This window comes from Labrus bergylta, chromosome 15, assembly GCF_963930695.1.
Source record: "Labrus bergylta chromosome 15, fLabBer1.1, whole genome shotgun sequence".
In the NCBI taxonomy this organism is placed as follows: Eukaryota; Metazoa; Chordata; class Actinopteri; order Labriformes; family Labridae; genus Labrus; species Labrus bergylta.
Window position 1 is genome coordinate 14,188,192 of NC_089209.1, and position 19,985 is coordinate 14,208,176.

Genomic DNA, 19,985 nt, shown 5'->3' on the forward strand with positions numbered 1-19,985 from the left:
GCTATGCAAACTGGTAGGCAAAAGAAACATAGGGAAATACCAGACCCCATGTTTGGATACGGGGCCTCCAGTGGTTGAGTGAGCTTTGACCTAAAATAGGTCTGAGAATGTGGATATGCTCTATGAATAGAGATAAAACAGACCCTGGAGTGAGGGAAAAATCAAAAAGATAAAATAACTTGAGGGCCTGCAAATAAACCTTTAAGACTTTAGTGCAGAAAAATGGTTTCAGTGTTAGATGGCGGTTTGCAGAGGGCATGGGAAAAGCTGCACTGACAGAGAAAAAACGTTGTTTCTTTTGAACTGTGATGTGCTCATGTGGCCAGAATGTGAAGTCTGAAAGGATTTCTGTGATTTAAGAGCATATTCTGACAACAGGATATGAATTTTGCGGTTCTTTTTAAGAAGTGCTTAAGCAAAAGAGCAGACATAATGGACCACATGGTGAGTGTTACAGGAACAGTTATTGTCTTTTTGTGGTTGCTTTTATCCGAAATTCTGGAATATTTCAGCGTTGTCCATATTTATGAAAACACTTGAAATGAGTATTTACTGGTATGTTTACATTTTGTTATAATATTTCAATACCTACACCAAAGATTGCTTTCCTGATTCAAAAGAAAACAAACATCGAAACAACATCCATTTGTAAAAAAAAAGAAGACTATTTTATTAAATGAATAGAGGAAAATGTCAATTTCTTAAAGGACAACTGTGAGTACCATCGTTTGCCACTAGAGGGCGCAAACAATCCCCTGCGTAGGATAAAACAACAACTAACACCTCTAAGACAGTAACACCACAAGAGGCTGTAAAAACATACAGAAGGATCGCAATGCCCCTTTTTTTATGTAAATAAAATGCCTTCATAAATGAGAGTAATTGAGATGATTAAATCTGAAACTTTCTCATTAATATGACGACGTAAAATGAAACCTCATGACATTTTACATGTGTATAAGGTCCCAGAGGTAGTCACGCGGGGTCTCACGGAGCCCTGTTATAATTTGGACTCTCCCGGGGTGTCTGCGGTCCCTCCTCCGTCAAACGTCAGAAAGTAGCTGTATAAAAAACATGCGAGTCCATAGCGAGCGCTCAAAGTCGCTCATCCCTCGTCAAGCTGCCAGTGTGCGGTCTGCCTGCTCACAGACAACACAGCTGCTGCACGACACTTCACCAAGACAGAGAGAAGAAGAGAAACACAGCGAGCTGCTAAATCTTCTGGCCTGAGAATGCAAAAGAAAAATCTGCTTGTTTTCAGTAATATATTTATTCCGGACAAAAGTCACATATGCGGGACTTTTATTTAAGTACAGTCTAATGGGCGAGTTCAAACCTGGATTTTTGCTGATAACAAAAGGGGCTGCCGCACGAAAACGAACTAAGTGAGGAGTTTCTCATCATTAGGTCGAGAGGAAACAACAGAAACAATATCAGGTCTTCTCAGTTTGATTTACAGGCTACAGACTTACGGCTGACATTGGCTGACCGTTTCAACTACCGAACGAACCAGATGCACAGAGAAAGATGCATCTGGGAAAAGTTTTACTTTTTGTCCTCCTCCTGAACTGCGCGACTTTGAGCTCTTCTCTGTCAACCTGTGCCACCGTGGATATCGACCATGTGAAACGGAAGAGGGTCGAGGCGATACGAGGGCAGATTTTAAGCAAGCTCCGGTTGACGACTATCCCGCACTCCCTGGGACCGAATAAGATCCCGTATCAGATCCAGGCGTTGTATAACAGCACCAAGGAGCTGCTGGAGGAGCTGAGGAGGGACCGGCAGCAGAGCTGCGGTCAAGACAACACAGAGACCGAGTACTACGCCAAAGAGATTTACAAATTCAACATGGTCTACGGACCAACCGAAAACAGTGAGTATGACCATTCTTCTGGCAGATACTGTCTTGTGTGCCAGGAGTGCACGGGTCAGTATAGTGCGCACTTACGCGTGCCATGGACGCACCAATCGCCCTTTCATTGAAAAATATCAAGGATTGTCATAGCTCATGATTTGCCGATTTGGTTTATCACTAAAGTCTGATTTGGTTGGTTTTTAGATTACATTCATGATCCCCTCCTGACCTGTTTTCAGGTCATAGAATGTTGATCAATCCATTTATCTGTCATGCTCATTTTTCCACTATTTCATATAATTTCTCATAATTTACCCTGTTAATATATCCCTCTGCTTCTCTATTGATAGAATACATAATAACCCTCATCTTCTTCTCTATTGATAGAAAAATAAAGAGTTAAAAATGGGCAAATATTCTTCAATAGTTGGACTGCAGACACAAGATGACAATTCTTAGTATGTGTGTGTGTAGGATCAATCTCACCTGCCATTCTACCTCAATTGACTTACAAAGTAGCTGTGCTTCCACAGTCATCTTGTATGTTCATGTTATCACAGCCTTAACCTTCAGCGGATGAATGTAAAAATACTTTATAATTGTTTTTACATTCATCTTTCTGCACATTAAAGCTTAAACATGCCAGTGAAGCAGCAACACCCATATGTTTTAACAGCAGAGGACTTTAAATACAACAAAATATGTATGAACCTGTGAGCTGAACCTGCTGTGCACCCTGTTACTGTGGTGCTCACCAACCTGTTTCAGTCTATCGCCATGTGTTCCAGGAAAGTCTCTCTCTTTCTCCTCCAGACTCCTCTCTTCCTCCTCTTGTTTTTTTTTTGTCTTCCATCAAGCCCATTCATCTCCCCAGATGTTCCCACTTCCTTTCCAGTCAGGCCCAAATGAGAGGGACATCTGCCCAGACGCACAGGGATGCCTTTAGGACAAGAAGTAGGAAAAGTTAGTAGAGGTGGATAGGAAAAGGGGCTCAGCATTAGTCTGGATTGCGGGATTAAGATGGAGATTGAAATGACCCCTGTGGTAGTTTTGGACAGTGTAATACCCACACAGGTGGTCCAGGAGCATGAGGTCACTGACAGATCTGCTCAGGTTTAACTTTGCTGAATGGAGTGATAAACTGAGCCCACCTTATTTTCACTTAATCACAATAGGCAACAATTCACTACTCGTTTAAAAAAAAAAAAAAGGCTTTATTTTGTTTGTGAACTCTTTGATTAAATTAAAAGTATGTGTGAATGTATGTATCTGACAAGTCCTGTCAGTTTCACATTGTTTTCACTCCATGTGATTTGTGTTCAACCTCTATTTGGCGACTATTTCTTCAATAAAACTAAAAGCTCTGAACTGGAAGTGGAAAACCTCTGCTGAGAGGGACATGTGTCAGCACTTGAGGGAGATTCATGCAGCATGTGCTCTGAGTGAGCCTGGATTACTTAAATGAGTAGGGTAAATGCTGTGTGTGTGTGTGTGTGTGTGTGTGTGTGTGTGTGTGTGTGTGTGTGTGTGTGTGGAGCAGCCAAAAAGGGCCTCATGGTCCAGAGCAAAGCCAACACCATTGCATCACAGCCCCCTTTGAAATCAACAGGTGTTTCTCAAAAGACCTATTTTCCTCAGAAAAGTTCTGTTTTGAATCTGAGTAAATGGTTTTGACAAAAGCAGCAGGAAGTGGGTGCCTTGAGTCAGTGTGTTGGATTTAAAGTGACAGTTTTGTTTTAAATTCAAAGATGCAAGAATGGATTTTAGCTGAGGGGGTTTTTGTGCTCTTATTGTCTTTCGTTTGGATGAGATTTGCAGAAAAACAAAGTGAAAATGGTAGAAAGTCAATACAGCTGCACCAACATGCAGTATTAGTAGCTGCATGTGTGTGTGCCCTAGTGAATGTCTTTCATTCTCAGATACTAAAAATGTCAACAAGTTAATAACATTCAGCAGTTTTGAATATTTGAATTCTAAAACTGTTGTACTGGCATGACAGAGTCTATGTGTCCAAGATGATCTAATACTTGTAAAAATAGCCTGTATATTCATATGCAAACACTGAGACGGCTTAATGTGTATTTCAGATGTTGGAGCAGGCGAGATGAACAGTTTGATATTATAAAACTGTGCTTAAGCCTCATTGTACTGAGGCAGGTTCAGCTAGTGTTTCTCATATTTTTTTAAACTAAGTGGCATAACATATCAGTGGAGTAACATAAAAGATGTATGCAAGATATATAAAAAAAAAGTTTAATTGTGAATACTATGCAGCGTTATCATGTTTTCAGTTTCAAAATTAGTAAATAAGGTTGAAAAGGTTTCGTACTCTTGTCTCAATAAGTTGTCTGAATTGGACAAGTGGTGTCTGATCCAAAGCCTATTTACAGAAGTTTTAAGAAGACATTTTAAATTTCAATAAGTCCAAGTAAAATTAATTGCACAATTTGTCAACAACAACACATAACATGTCTCTGATTGGACACCGAGGACATAAATTGTTACAATTTTTTTTTTTTGCAAATCACAGTTAAAAAAAATGGAAATGAATCGCTCTCGTGATTTATAGTCCTGTGACCATGCTTAATTTGGCATAGTTACGTTTAGGCACAAACATCACTTGGTTCGGTTTAGGGAAACATCGTGATTTAGGTTAAAATGACTACACTGAGGTCAGAGGAGCTTTGTTGTCATGGTGACAACACTAAACGCTGGCTGAGATTAGGGATTGGCTTCAGGCCGTCTGCATTACTCTAGTGTTTTTTGTTTGTGATCTGTCCATCCACCATAACTTTGTTTTACACAACTGTGTTGCTCTTTTCAGAATTACTACAACCACTAGAGGGCTTTATCATTGGAACATAAACATGTCATTCAGAGACACTCACTGAAATGAATGATAATTTAGCTCTACTCATGAGAACAGTCTCCAGATCATAGAATAGACCCACAAATGACTTTCAAAGATAAGACTCTAATTAGCATCTCAATGAAGTTTTTGTAACAGTCTCTTTGTGACATCAAAGATCTGGAGTCCACTCTTAAGTCTGCTTCTGATTTGACTTTAAAACAGCACATCAAAAGGTTTGGTCAAATATTTAATACATTTAAATCTCTTCCAGGTGCTGGTAGGTAGCTTTAGTGGACAGAGTCAGGCCAGCGGTTTCCTTCTGCTTTCAATCATTGTGCTAAGCTAACGGGCTGTAGCTTCATTTACTGCAGAGTTATAATGCTCTTTTCTCACTCTTGGCAAGATAGCATGTAAGACTTAAATATTCCTTTACAGTAGACTGTGATTTAACCCAGTAGATGAACACTCAGCCACCTTGTGCTGTTTTTCCCTGTGGTATAACATGAACAGTAGTCTGTCTTTATGTTCTATAATTCTGACTCTGAGCCAGTGACATCACTCTCCTTCCCTATTTTAATATAGACAAACACAGACTCACTTTCTTTGAAGAGTTCTGAGTGTAAACTGTTGACCTGTGGTGGATCTGAAGCAGCTTTGTGAACTAACACCAGAGTCTGCGACAGGTGAAAAATAAGCACAGAGCTTCTGGATGGCTGAGAAATTACTGCATCGAGAGGCTGCTCTGCAAACATCAGAAAGATTTCCTTTTATAGCATGGCACGCACGCAGAATCTGGCATATGTCAATGCCCGACGCTGGTTTGTGGAGTCATCAAGGGAAGAGAGGGGGTCCAAAAAGTTGTCAGTGGCACTGAAGATAACAGGGTCTTTGATATGCAGATACCAGGAAGGTGAAGTCACATTTACCTCAATAAATGCCGCTTTTCTAATACAGTCATTTCTGTTCCACCAAATATAGACAAAATATGTTTGCATAACAGTGAGGAATTTTGATAAGGCAAGAAACCAACTAATCATTCAAGCTGAGATGATGAATGAAGTGCCAGCCATTCAAGATTCAGTCAACCTTTTTTTTATGGGTTTGCAAGTCTTCTATTGTAAAAAAAAAAAAGAAGCAATATGATAGGTGTAGTTTAAAGGCTTTATATGCAATTTTTCACACAAATCAAGTATATCCTCTAAAAAGAACTCTGTGAGTCATGACTGTCTACAATGGGTGTAACACCCGAGTCCCACTGTCTGTGATGCTTTCAGAGTTTTCTGAGTCCTGTTTTCAGTTTGTTTACATCGTCGGGACGGCCGGCTGACTCCTCCCCTCACGTATAAAAGTTGTTTAATTGAGGGACTAGAGAAAAGAAGAATAACATACTGTATTCACTGCTTAACTGCGTTTCTAGAACACGCAGTGTGAAGATACGAGCATAATAAAGATAGCTAGCATTAGCATGCTAACACAACAATGCACCGCAAGTTGTTTTGGTTTCTTGCTGGTGCTCAAGGGTGACATCTGCTGGATGAAAAAATCGCATTCTGTATAAAGCCTTTAATGGACTGGGAGTCATTATAAATGCACCACTTATCATCTATCACATGAACGTTAGCATGACAGACAAACACGCTTAGGTCATGGCACCTATGTCATTCCAATACTGAGGTTTTCTCCCAAATCTCCGGAGACTCACGCTGAGTACAGCAACTCTCTAGAGTTAAAACAGTCCAACAGTACAGCTGTCTACAATAAAAAAATAAAAAAGGGAAAGAATTTATTGCATAAAGTTCTGTTTCTCTTTTAAGCGTAACTGAAATAACTCGCATCAGGGGAATCAAAGAGTCTTCTTCTAACATGTGTTATGTGGGGAGAAAGGCTTACACAGTTGATGTTCTTTAAAAAAGAAATAAATTGAGATGTCCATTAATCGATTGAGAAGCATCATTGCAGTTTTCGATTCTGAATAGTAAGTAATTGTGACGTGTCCTCACTTTGTTCCACTGTTTAATTGAAATTTTCCTGGTTTTGGAGTGTTCAGAGAGAACATTTTACATTTTAATGTACCTGACGTGAGAGTAAAAAAAGGAATGTTAGAATAAAAGCTCCGATGTTGAAATAGTACTGCTCTCTAAGTTTTGCCCCTTTTTCGCCCTTCGCTCAAACAACAGTTACTGAGAAACTTGGAACGTTGCTTTTTTCCATTCAACAAAGTTAGCTTGGTTTTCTTTTTGCTCTTCTCTTCTCTTCTGTAACAGAAAATCAAGTTTTGAAAACACTTAAAGGACGTGTGTGTCCTTAGCGAAACTCGATAACCTGATGTGGAAAAAGTTGTGTTTAATCCATTCCTCATCAGCTCACTTTCATGACTTAGTGGGACTATTGAAAAGAACAGAAGCAGGTTTTAATGGTACAAGCAACATAGGTCTATGAGCTTTTCTGTCAAATACAAAAACCTGAGAACTTTAATTTCAACTGTTAAACCTCTATGAAGGGTCCAACAATGTGAGATTCTGTGATTTTATTTTCAAAAGTTGATGTAGCTGCAGAGCTCTGTTTTTTGGACATACACCGCTTGTATTCCATCTGATCCAGATAAGAAATTGAAAGCCTGGTTTCTGTCATAACGTAAAATTGTATTCTCTCTGTTTCAGATGATCTGCTCTACTGCCCAAAAGGCATCACCTCTAAAGTTTTCCGCTTCAACGTCTCTGCCATGGAAAGGAACTCAACCAACCTCTTCAGAGCAGAGTTTCGTGCTCTGAGGGTGCCAAACCCAAGTGCCAAGAGGAATGAACAGCGGATTGAGCTCTACCAGGTGCGTAAAGGTACCGTTTCCTTGTACTTCTACCAAGATCAAAGGCAAAACTCACAGCCAAGGCTAAAAGGGGGTTAAATGTGACTTGCTTTCATATATTTTAGATATTAGATATTTTCATTTCTCCTTTGTCAAAGGCGTAGCTTACGTAAGGTGGTTAGTTGTTCTCCACCACATGATTTTGAACCCTAATTGGGTCAAGTGTTGACTAAGAGAGCCAACTAAAATCAGATTGTGGTTGCAGGCATGGATACAGTCAAACCAAAAGGCAAAGAAGCTTAACAGGCTTGCAGAATGTTTTCAGAACCAGGGCAGAGTTAGTGCAGCGCTGGCAGCCAAGCGCTAATAGGGTCCTGGTTTTGGTTATGTATTGGTCTTGAACATTTAGCCCTCATAACAGAATGCAACATTTACTAAGGGGTTAGAAAGAGATTCTGCTTAGTGATGAAACAATGCTACACACAGGTTGTAAGTGTGTAGTTCAGAGGCTAATTAGCATTAGCTCCACTTTTATAAGGTGGTTATGTCCAAACGGCAACCTCCGGTCTTGAAAAATGAAGTCACTGCAGAAGTGTAAAATCCTGCAGTTCATCGAGTGTCTGCTTGAGTCTGGCTCCAGGAACACCGGAAGACATCTACACACAACAGGCAAAAAAGCCAGTTTTTACAGCATAAATAAACATGTTTACTGCTTGGTACAAAAAAACAAAATCGGTCTGATTAGTTATTGTCATCACAGGCACACACTGTACGGAAGCTGAATTTTTTATAAATAGCTCCGTTTGGATTTAGGCTTAAAACCTGCCTCAGCTCCGACTCTAAGCCTGTCGTTAGATTGACTGGAAGTTCGGACAGCATTTCCAGCATGGCGGCTGCATTCCCTCTGAGCATAAAGAACAACTATGTTTTGTTTTTTAATGGTTTTATTCAGTGATAAAACAGGAAAGAGTGGGAAATCACGTAAAGTCATCAGCGGGTATGTCCTTTAAACAATTCTTAATTTGAAATACTCATCTAAAGCCTTGTTGCGTAATAAACCAAGGACTACTGGAAAATATCAATAATTAGTTAAATGAACAATAAAAAACAGAATTGTTGTTTTCCTATGCTCATAATTTGTTATGTTGGGTGGTTGGTCAGTCCACCCTTACTGTCGAGACAGAAGTATTTTTTAGGGCCATTTGCCCTTTATAAGCTAGGACTACAAAAGCGAGACAGGATATATTGGGAGGAGAGAGTGCGGGATGACATGAGGCAGAGGGCGCCAATCTACTAACTGAGCGCCCCTACAGCAATATATTCAACTTCTTGATGGATTCCCCTGAAGATTTGCATGTGATTTGCAGGATGAATCCTAATGGTTAGGGTGCATCCCTGAGTGGGGTATCCTGATTTGCTGCTTGTTCTTAGTCGTTGCATCTCAACATCTATAACATTACAAATATAGTTCATTTATTCAGGACCATAGTCAATTAATCCTGTCAAAATGAATCACTGAGGTGTTCCCTTCCAACAATGCAGCAGCCAATATGTCCTCCTTCTAAGTTTTGATTCTGGTCCTGAATGGTCTGTATTTGTTTTGACCAGAGAAGGTAGGCGGTTTTAAGGCACCCCCTCAGTTTGCCAGTTATCAAAGCAAACAAACAGATGTTGCATTGATGGAAGCGGGCAAGGGAAATGGTTCAGATAATTAATTCTACCCGACCTAAAAAGTAAAAAGCCTTTGAATTATTCTAAAAAGCTCCATGACCAGAAACGTGGTAAAACTAGGATACATTTATTGGAGATGTTTTTGAAAAATGGGTTAGAGATTAGAGTGCAGAAAGGACGATGCATAGCTGGCTAAACACTGAAGCTTCAGGCTGGGGGGTGACAGCTTTCTCCAATGTTTGGAATTTGGATTGCAGTACCCATTGAAATGCTGCGTGTCACAAGTTAAATATTACTCCATTAAGCATGCTTCACAAAGCAGCTAGCTCAACTGTTTTTAGACAATTATTTACCCTAAGGCCCACATATACGGTTTCATTTTTTTAGTAGGCAAATCACATTCTCTAACCTCATAAGGAGCATGGTTCATTACAAGTGATCTCTTAGCGCACTCCTCAACACCTCACACCACATAATGCTTTCACACACACCCACAATTTCACCGCTGATAATACGGATTGAACACACCTCATAACTCTGGTTGTTGGTTAATTTAATTTGTGTTATAATAAATCGTTGGTTTTCTTTAGTAAACTTCGGACTCCTCCTGTCTTTTGTTATTACCCACGAGCTGGGTTATGTACGGAAGCGTATTGCATTCATGTGGGCATTTTTCTTCTTCTCCTGGTTTCTTATTATAACGAGAAAAGATCTCGTTATAACGAGATAAAGATCTTGTTATTACGACATAAAGATCTTGTTATTACGAGATAAAAATCTCGTTATAACGAGAAAAGACACACATTACAAAGACTAAAAAGATGATGGTGATTGATTTGATTGTGTTTTATTTTCATCTTGGTTTAAGGCATTGGGAAATATTATCATCTTTGAGTAATACAGATGGTATTCTCATGAGCTTGTCGACTTAGCGCAGACATCTGAAGGCGTTAAGGTTGTTCAGACGGAAAGCAAAGCACAATCTGACCTACTTGACATAGCGTTATTCTTCCAGGATCAGTTAGATAGATATGGTATACTTCACCGATATAAAGTCATGCATCTGAATTGCATTCAAGCTGGCTACGTGGTGTCTTAAGATACGCTGAGGCATTTACTGAAAATACTTTAACCCCATGAAAAACAACTGCGGCGCCGGAATCACCTGCTATGGTGTTTATACTAAAACCACTGGTGTACTGTACACTCCCATAAACAAACCTGCGCCTCCTCATCTACTAATAACGATATCTTTATCTCGTAATAACGAGATCTTTTCTCGTTATAACAAGATCTTTATCTCGTAATAACAAGAAACCAGGCAAAAAAAAAATCCCCACATGATTGCAATACGCTTTCATAGTTATGACATCTGATAATAAGAATAATGAGACGTTTCTTTGATATATCACAGTTTCTTCTTACACCAACACTCTGTCCAGTCCTATACATTCTATTTTATATGATATTTTAGTTAATTCGCAGAGAGTATTGAAGTATATGATAAGAACACTTGTCACAGTGACGCCCTGTTATTTCTTTGCAGATTGTGAGGCCTAACGAACACATCAGGAAACAACGCTACATCGGAGCCAAGAATGTGTTGACCAAAGGAACCCCAGAGTGGGTCTCCTTTGATGTGACTGAAACAGTGAGAGAATGGCTGCTGAACAGAGGTGAGTCCACACTCTTTTTTTTGAACATGAATCCTACTTATCACTCAAGTCTGAACTCAGGAACGTTAACATCATTTCTTTTAAACATTCTTAAGCTTCGAAGATTATTTTTTTCAATTCTTATAAAATTGACTATTGTTTTTTTTTTTCTTCTTTTCTAAAAATTGTGTTTTGCCAGGAAGTAATCTGGGTTTGGAAATCAGCGTGCACTGTCCCTGCCACACCTTCAACCCAAATGGTGACATCATTGACAATGAGAACGAGGTGCTGGATGTGAAGTTTAAAGGTGGGCTTTCACAATAATTTTTCATATTTATTTATTTATGCCAGGTGTTAGTAACAGTTTTGTTTATGTGTCTGTTCAGCTATCTTTCCCATATGTTTAGATGCAATGGTTCATTTCTCACTTTGGCTAATTTAGGGTTGGTTTAGAGGTAGTGGTGATGGATGGATTTTATCGTGAAACTGAACTTTTGACTGCTTCATCTCCTTCCCCAGAGGACAAAAAAATACACATTTATGTCAGAAAAGCCTTTTTTTCTTAGTTTCTTCTCTTTTTGAAAGTGTTTTTATTCCTGCATTGTGTAACAGAATTACAGGGATGATCGCTTTATAGTCAATAATTTTGCAAATTGTATACTCAGATTGAGTGAGTAAAAGAAAAAGAAACAAAAGCCACATAATGATTGGTTTTAAGTGAAGCTCAATCGTGTCTATAATTAAGGCGTGGATGGAGATGAGGAGTACAAGCGCTTGGATCTGGATCACCTGAACAAGAAAAAGGATCAGTTCCGACCACACCTTATCCTCATGATGATCCCACCACATCGCCTGGAGTCTCAGTCTACACGACGACGCAAGAGAGCCCTAGACACCAACTACTGTTTCTCGTAAGGGATACATTAATCATCAGACAGATCGAAAAATGATGTCTCTAAATTCTCTAAATTCAAAATTGTGAAAAGCATGTGCTGACCTTGTTTCAGCTGGTTAAAGCTATATCTAGTACATGTATGTTTTACCTAGTTCAAATAGTGATGTAAGTATTGATTGAAATGTGATCAAAAATCTTTTTTTACAAAAATCTTCTTGGGTCTCACGCTACTGTTGTTGTGCAACCTCATCACAGAACCACCGAAGAGAGCTGCTGTGTTCGTAAGCTCCACATCGATTTCAGACGCGACTTGGACTGGAAGTGGATCCATGAGCCCAGTGGTTACGACGCCAACTACTGCTCCGGGCCCTGCCCTTACCTGAGGAGTTCAGACACAACACACAGCTCGGTAAGAAGGCTCCAACAACAGGGATATTACACAGAGGAGTTGTTTGAGGTACCCACAGTGAAATTTAGAAAAACAGCTAACTGCAGAGAAGTCAGAGAGTGAGGTTTATAGAACAAGAGTCAGATCGCACAAGAAAAAATATTGCTCGTAACGTGATGTTTTTAAACTAACAACATAGCCAACCTGTGACCTAGGTGATTTGTGACTACGTTATTTTCGAAGGAAAGTTTAGCAGGGACCACAAGAAAGAGTGTAACAGCTTTGCAAGTGACTTCAATCAAGTAACTCTCCAGCATTGTAGCATTGTGTCTTATCAAAAAAATAGGGCTTTTACTTTGTAAAGCACTACGAAAGTGTTACCATACTTTACTTTTTCAAGCCTGGGAGTTTCTTTTTACAGGTGTAACTATGTGGTGTGCATACCAGGTGATCTAAATCTGACTTTGGCTCACAGTGCTTGGCAACTCTCGGTAGCTCAGAATGTGAGCGGTCGTTCACTTTCTCCAGAGTGAACTACACTCACGTTTTAGTTCATGAGCTTAAAACCGAAACGCTCAAGTTTACCAGACGTTCATGTAGCACTTTCAAGCACAGAACTGGCGGTATGATTCACTGGCATTTCAGCAGCAATTAGCTGTGTGTAGGAAAACAGTCCAGCTTGAGAGCAAAAGGAAAAGCAATCAAAGTAATGATTTGATCAGCAAATGACTCTGTATCCTCTTTAAACAGTTATCTGCATGCATGTGCAGCTAACTATCCACTCTGCGACATCATTTCTCACTACTAACTCCATTCTTTCTTACCTGGCAAGTTGCTAGCAGCCGTAAACAAAAATTATGCACTGAAACAGAAGGCTTTGCCAGGAGTCCATTATCACTAACCGTTGGCGACAGGAGAAAGCCAGAAAAGTTGTCGGCCGTTTCCAAAAGGTCCAAAGTCCATTTGGTGATGTGTCAGTGGCAACATCCACTTGTCAATGGTTACGTCTTTAATTTATTCTAAGCCTTGGTAACAAGGCTAACTTTAGCCACTTGAAGTGTATTGTTTTGGTTCCCTAGCCAACAAATGCACAATATGATTGAGTTCAAAATATTTAAGGACATACTTTTTGTAGACCTGTGGAAGGATTTAAGCTAGCAAATAAATGAACAAGATTCCATCCCTTACAAGACAACCAAGATAAAATAATCAACACTGTATTTACTACTTGAAACTTAATTTATGTCCTATGTGCTTCCCACTAGCTGCTGAGCCTGTACAACACTCTGAACCCAGAGGCATCAGCCTCCCCCTGCTGTGTCCCTCAGGACCTGGAACCCCTCACTATACTTTACTACTCTGGACGGACCCCCAAAGTCGAGCAGCTTTCCAACATGATCGTCAAGTCCTGCAAGTGTAGCTGAGGAAGACGTAAAGGGCGAGATAGAATGGCTGAATTTATAAGTTACTGAAGAAACCCATGCTGATTGACTTTTGGACTCTTAGCTGTGATAAATACCTAAACTGACCCTGTAGCCTCATTGCCAAGTTCTGAACCACTCTGGAGGAGGTGACACCTTTTGTAGGATGCAGATTTTTCTTTAAAACTTGAGGTCTTGTGTTTGTATTTTTTTTTGTGTGTTTTCTCTTCCTAACCCTGGTCAGTTCTGGAAGAAGCCCAACCCAAGCAAAACTTGATCTTGCAATTAAAGTTTGATCTTAAATGATCCTTCTAGATAGTAAAAAGGTTGACATGACCATCCCAAAGCATATTGTTTAAATCTACAGTATACATGAAAAACATGTCCAGGAGATTTTTAATGGACAATGAAAGACAGAGACTTTAAGTACCTGTTCTGCTTCAGAACTGGACATATTTTAGAAATGTACAGTCTCTAATTTGTCAGTAGAGCAGCTTTCTTGTTTGATATTTGCAATGGTCACAAAAATCAATGTTCTCCTGGATGGTTCTTTCTGTCTGGAATTTACCGTGAACCTTTGTCAGACAGCGCACACTTTCTTCAAACACAAAAGGAGAAAGGACAGACTTGCTGCTGTATCCAAAGCCATAGCTGCGGTCGGGGGGAAAAGGAGAGCAGAGAGAATGCCTGTCAGATATGCAATGGAAAGTGAATGAACAGAAATGTTGAGCCAAGCCTTTTTTTTTTTTTCTTTTTTTTTTGGTCAGCCAGCAGCAATGGTAGTTTTTGTCGCATCGATTAGAATGGATGGAGGAGGAAGAATCAGAAAGATCAAGAAAGAAGAAGAGGGGAACCTGTGGAAGTGAAAAACTGTGATGGAAACTAGCCATGAGCACACTCTGCCATTCACTGGAAGTCCTCATCCTGAACAGATTCAAATTATTCCTGGGACATCAAAGAATATGCTGGAAAAGGAACTTGTGTTATGCAACAGGTTTTTATGAGATTTATTTTACATTAGTAGCAGATTTGGTCTGTTATACAACTTTCATATAGGGATTCTTACACTGACTGGGACCTAAAATTGACGTGTATCTCCTTCTAATCAAAGTGGAAAAACTTAATTAAACGGAACATTTCCTTGTGATTAAGAAAGAATATGCAACTCTTTATTCAAGCATGTTTAAGCTTACCTTTTGTATTAGATCCATAATATGTTCGACTTATTGTATTGAAAAGAAAGCCAAATGGGAACACTTTTACGTCAGAAATAACAGGAAATGGTCAAATACTTGGTGGTTTAAAAAGAAAGTGTTTACTTGTCTTTATCCCGCTGTCCTATCAACTCACCTGCCACCCTTCTTCACTCCAGCCACCTGACATGAAATCACATGTAGCCAGGATTTTGGTGTTCCCAAAACACTGAATCCTTTCATTCCCTCTGCTCTGTCTCTGTTTGTTTTGGTGCCCTTTTACAGTGTGAAGCCCTAATGGAGCAGAAAAATGAAGAAGGAGGCGGGGGGAAGTCATAACATGATGGTGGCTGGATGTACAGTTAGACCTCATTTTAAGAGTCAGGAGAGCAACTCTGAATCTCTGTACTGTTTGACTCTCACTCGGTCTTAGTCATCTATAGATGACAATAAGGTGACCTTTGTGGCAGCAATTTTGTTGACTGACTTGTTGATCGTGATTATTATTAAAAACACAACATGACAAACCTGTTGTATCCCTTTTTAAATCAAAATGAGCTCTCCAATTATAGTACTGCGTGTATTATATAATCAAACATAACAGATCTGCTAAAGCATTTTACTCCAAATTAGAGGAAATGATGATTTTACCGGTCTTGTCTGCCATGCTGAAATGTAATTTAATAAGCTCCTTTTTTTTTTCGCAGAATGTTTTGGTTACATATGAACATTATTTTTCTTGCTTGAATATTACCAGTCGCACCTGTTTCCTGCAGACGCTTTTTTTTTCTTTTCTTCCGCAGAGTAATAAATTCTACTTCTCGTTCTCAGGGATCACGGCTTAACAGCTTTCCCAGGCAAAAAGCAATTACTCTTATTTTCAGTACATATTAATCTGCAGACATAACTTTATCCCTCTTTTTCACCAAATTGTTAGAATAAATCACACATTAAATGTATTTTACATTCGGTAACACTTTGAAGGTGTCTATTAGTCATCAGAATAACACTTGCTTTGTCCTTTAGAGCTCCACCAAGATGACAAATCCCATCGACTCTTTGCCCTTTAACCTTTTGAAAAGAACAACAAAGCTATTCCACTATAATAAATATCATTCTTCTTTTTTTTTTTTTACATTTGTAAACAAGTGTTTGTTTCTTTAGAAGCTTGAACCCATTGCAAAAGCAAACTTATTGGCTTCTTTTGAAAGTGAAAAACTCTTAAACCTGTATGATCACATGAACATTTGTAAGAACTGACGCCTGATGTTACATTACATGAACTGTTATTAGTGAAAAGGTTAAACAGTCTGATTCAACCGAAGCCTTACCCAGAAGTTATTCTTTTTAAAAGCTAATACTGATGGATATAGAAATACTAAATCATTTGTACACATAGTTTTTATTTTGACATCATAAAGCCTTCTTTAAGAACGGTTTATAGAAAGTACATTGTTGTTCATCAGTCGCACAGACTTTGTGTCCGGGTAGCGGGAGGATGGAAGGCATTGGGTTGAGATAATACGGACGGACAAGTGGCCAGAGAGAATTCCCTTTCTCTGCGCTCCCGTTATTGTTCGCTGTCACAAAAAATCAGAGATGAACCCTGATGGCAGAACAAAGACCACAGGGCAGGACGAGGTCTGAAAAAAGGAAAGGCTTTAATGGCTTTGCAGACAGCGCTGTGTGAACAAACTTGTTGCTGGTAAAGAGCAGCCGTGCCCCATGCATGACTGACTTTTTCACCCTTGGGCAAAGGGCGGCAGAAGTTATGTCACTTAGTAACATTTCATTCTGCTATATTTTCCTGCTAGAAACATTTATTAAGGCAGCTCAGCCACACCAACTTCTTTGCAACAACATTTCATTGTTTTATTCTACTTAACTAGGTCTTTTGTTTCACTGGGTGGGCTCCAAGTAAGAGTAAACTAAAACGACTGATTCATCTAAAGATTATTTATTCTCCATTAATGGAAGCAGGCTGGAAGGTTATCGATAGAGGCAGTAGCTTGGCCAGTGTTTTTCTATTCATGCATTGAGCCATTCTGGCCCCAGTAATGGCTAACAACACAGAGACAGAGCAGACTGACAGTCAGAGAGAGTGATGCTTATACTGCAGTGATGAGACTGCTCATAAACTGTAAGGCTTTAAATTGGGGGATTCATGCAGACTAAGTTGCCTTTATTAGCAACAGCTTTTTAAAGAGTTGCTATGCAAGTAAAAATGTTTTGATTTTTTTTTTTTAACCAATTGCTATAGCATGTGAATATTAGAAAAAGGAGTGTGTGTATTAGTGTTCTTAATAACCTTACAGAAGAAAATGCTTTGAGTTACAAAGGTTCTGACACCTGGGAGGTATTCATTGATGCTTTTTTGCTATTTTTAAAACATTTGACAAAACAGCAAAAAGTATATTTTAAAAGTTTGAATCGCATGAAATACTCCAATGACTATACCACATTGTTGACCAATGTATTAACATTTTGAATGTCAAAAAAGTGAGTCTGGTGGCGTAATTGATGACTTAGATTGTTTGGGTTATTTGAGAAAATGGCAAGAGCACACCACATGCAAAAGGAGCGGTTCAATTTCAGACAGTTGTTGGAATTGCTACATCACAAGCTCCTCAAGGGACTGATGAATTAGAGCGTTTAGGACTTATTCATAAATGTCACGGCCGAAACGGATCCAAAAAGTTATTTTGGATCCTATTGCCTCTGTCTTTACTTGATACACTATTTAAAAAATATGAATCGTTTATAGAAAATGAGAGTAAGAATATATCTGGATTCTGCTGAGCCTGGGCTATCATTTTGATGCAGAAAGACACTGAAAGATGGTTTGAGGATTTCGATAAGAACATACTGCAAACAACAACCTCAACCCCAATCCTGCAATAAACCTATTTCCTGCTCCCGCTACTGGATGAGCAGACCATAATCAGATTTGAGTTCAGGGTCTGTTTCTGGGTTGGAGTTTGACTTTCTCAGAACTTCTGCTTGTCCAAGATTTACCAGTGATGAATTGCACGACACGTAAATGCACAGAGGTTTGGAAAACTCTGTCTGCTGCTATTCCCTGAGCAGATTAACAGATGTGGAGGGAGAAAAAAAAATTAGAGGGGGAAGTGAGAGAGAGAAATAGAGAGAGGGGCGGGGGGGGGGGGGGGGGGGGGGGGGAGTAAGTGTGTGTGTGTGTGTGTGTGTGTGTGTGTGTGTGTGTGTGTGTGTGTGTGTGTGTGTGTGTGTGTAAGTGAGAAAGAGAGAGTCCTCAAAAGGACTGTTGCAGCAATAAAATCATCAGGTCACATCAGACCAGTTCTCAGGACCCAGGGTGGAAAGAGTTGTGTAATTCAGCAATGGGAAGACACACACACACACACGCTCACACACACACACACTCACACACGCACACACACACGCGCACACACGCACACACACACACACACACACGCGCACACACACACACACACACACACGTACACACACACACATACAAGTCAAGCCAGCGGCCATAGTTACTGGAAAAGAGTGAAGGGGTGAACAAATATGTAAACACATATCAACTTCATAGACCTTTATAGCTAAACAAATGAATGGGAGGTCTGGATCAAACTACAGCATTATATTACAACAGAGTGTGTGTGTTTCCGTGACAGTATTCCAATAGTAGAGGGATGGTGTGCGCATGTGGAGAGAGGGAGGGAATAACAGAGACTATGTGAGAAAGACAGAAGGACAGAGAGCTAGTTATTGTACTACACGTATGATAGGTATTTAAGTAATCTAATCTTACCTAATTTAAAAGTATTCTCCAAGTGTTCTCTTAAACAGTCATCGTTTAATCAACAAGATTTAAAATGCTAGAAGTAATTAATACAGTATTGTACTGTATATGTCTCAGTATTTGTTTACTAATACTGCTCGGAGAACTGAATCACTCGTACTGTTGTACTGAATATCATATGGCTGTAATTATCTACTGGAGGTCCAGCTCCCTGCAGTGCAGATATTCTGTACATCAGCACTTCCTTGTGTGATATTGACAAGAAAAACATTTACATTTGTTAAAGAGGATTTAAAACATAAGCAAGCAATACAACTATACTGATGTGTCTTTCAGTCATACTTAGGACCCTGGTCAAGGTGTTGAAAAGATTAGATTAGATGGATAAATAATAAAACAAGTCGTCAAGAATGACTAGCAGCACGAGGCAGGTTTTCAATTAAATGAAAGACCCAACTTTACTAACCTTTGCAACGTGATTTTGTTCAAAGTTAACCCTGTGTGGGATGTAAACTGCATGTGACTCAATGCCTGCATTCTGTATGTTTATAGAATATGAATGTATTTGGCTTCAAGGATGGTTTCAGTTTGATCTTTTATGAAATTATGACATAAGCCTACATAAAAAAACTCTGCAAGCAAAACTCTTCAGAAGAAAGTCAGCCCTCACATCATGAGAAACACAGAAAGACAAGGCATGATTCACATTCAAACTGTACATCTTTCAATAAAATGATAAAAGGCCGTCTTTCTTTAGGGGATCTGTGTAACCCTGCCAGCCGTGAGGTTTCACTTTCCTCTCGCTCATTTATTTTGTCTCTCTGTGGCTGTAAACACCTTCTCCACTTTCTTCAAGTTAAAGGCCCCGATGCTTTACTAACTACTACATAAACTCTCAAAGAAACATGAGGAGTGAGGATAAAGCAGGACGTCCATGTGGTATTTAAAGCATCCCATATGTACCATGTGTGTGTGGACTGGTGTGTTTTTGTGCTTATACATGCACTCATAAGGGTTTTGCGAAAAAAAGAGGAGGATAAATCATGTGGACACCTGGGCGGCCATTTTTTTTTTGTTAGAGTACCCTCTAGGTAATGGTTACACCAGTTCAAACCTTTGAAAACAGCTATGCAGTTATTTCTCCACTAAAAAGAAGATATTTATTCAACTTGTATAAAGGCTAAAAATACAAAGCTTAAATTGGCCCAGTCAATGAGCTGCAAGAGGCCCCAGCAGCTGGAAGAAATGGAGATCATAAAGGCTCTCCGACCTCTCTTTCATCATACGACCCTGTCTAGGAAAATGTAAGTCTAAACACAGCTACTCTATAGTTCTGTACCATTTCTGGTTAGGGTTCAATAAATGGTTGCACTTAATGTCGGCCCATAGAAGGACCAGCGTCTTCAGGTGTTTCATATACTGTACAGTTTGAAATACAACTAAACAAATCAAATGCAGGTATAGCA

The 19,985-nt window shown here is 39.4% G+C and overlaps 1 protein-coding gene across 1 annotated transcript; it reads left to right on the plus strand.

Moving 5' to 3' along the window:
- Nucleotides 1–1,076: 1,076 nt before the first annotated feature.
- On the plus strand, nucleotides 1,077–15,259 carry LOC109987676 (transforming growth factor beta-3 proprotein). Its single transcript, XM_020638845.3, has 7 exons — nucleotides 1,077–1,873; nucleotides 7,367–7,530; nucleotides 10,727–10,856; nucleotides 11,035–11,142; nucleotides 11,581–11,746; nucleotides 11,986–12,139; nucleotides 13,384–15,259. The coding sequence occupies exons 1-7, from the start codon at nucleotides 1,528–1,530 to the stop codon at nucleotides 13,540–13,542; spliced, it is 1,227 nt and encodes a 408-aa protein (XP_020494501.1). The 5' UTR covers nucleotides 1,077–1,527; the 3' UTR covers nucleotides 13,543–15,259.
- Nucleotides 15,260–19,985: the final 4,726 nt, after the last annotated feature.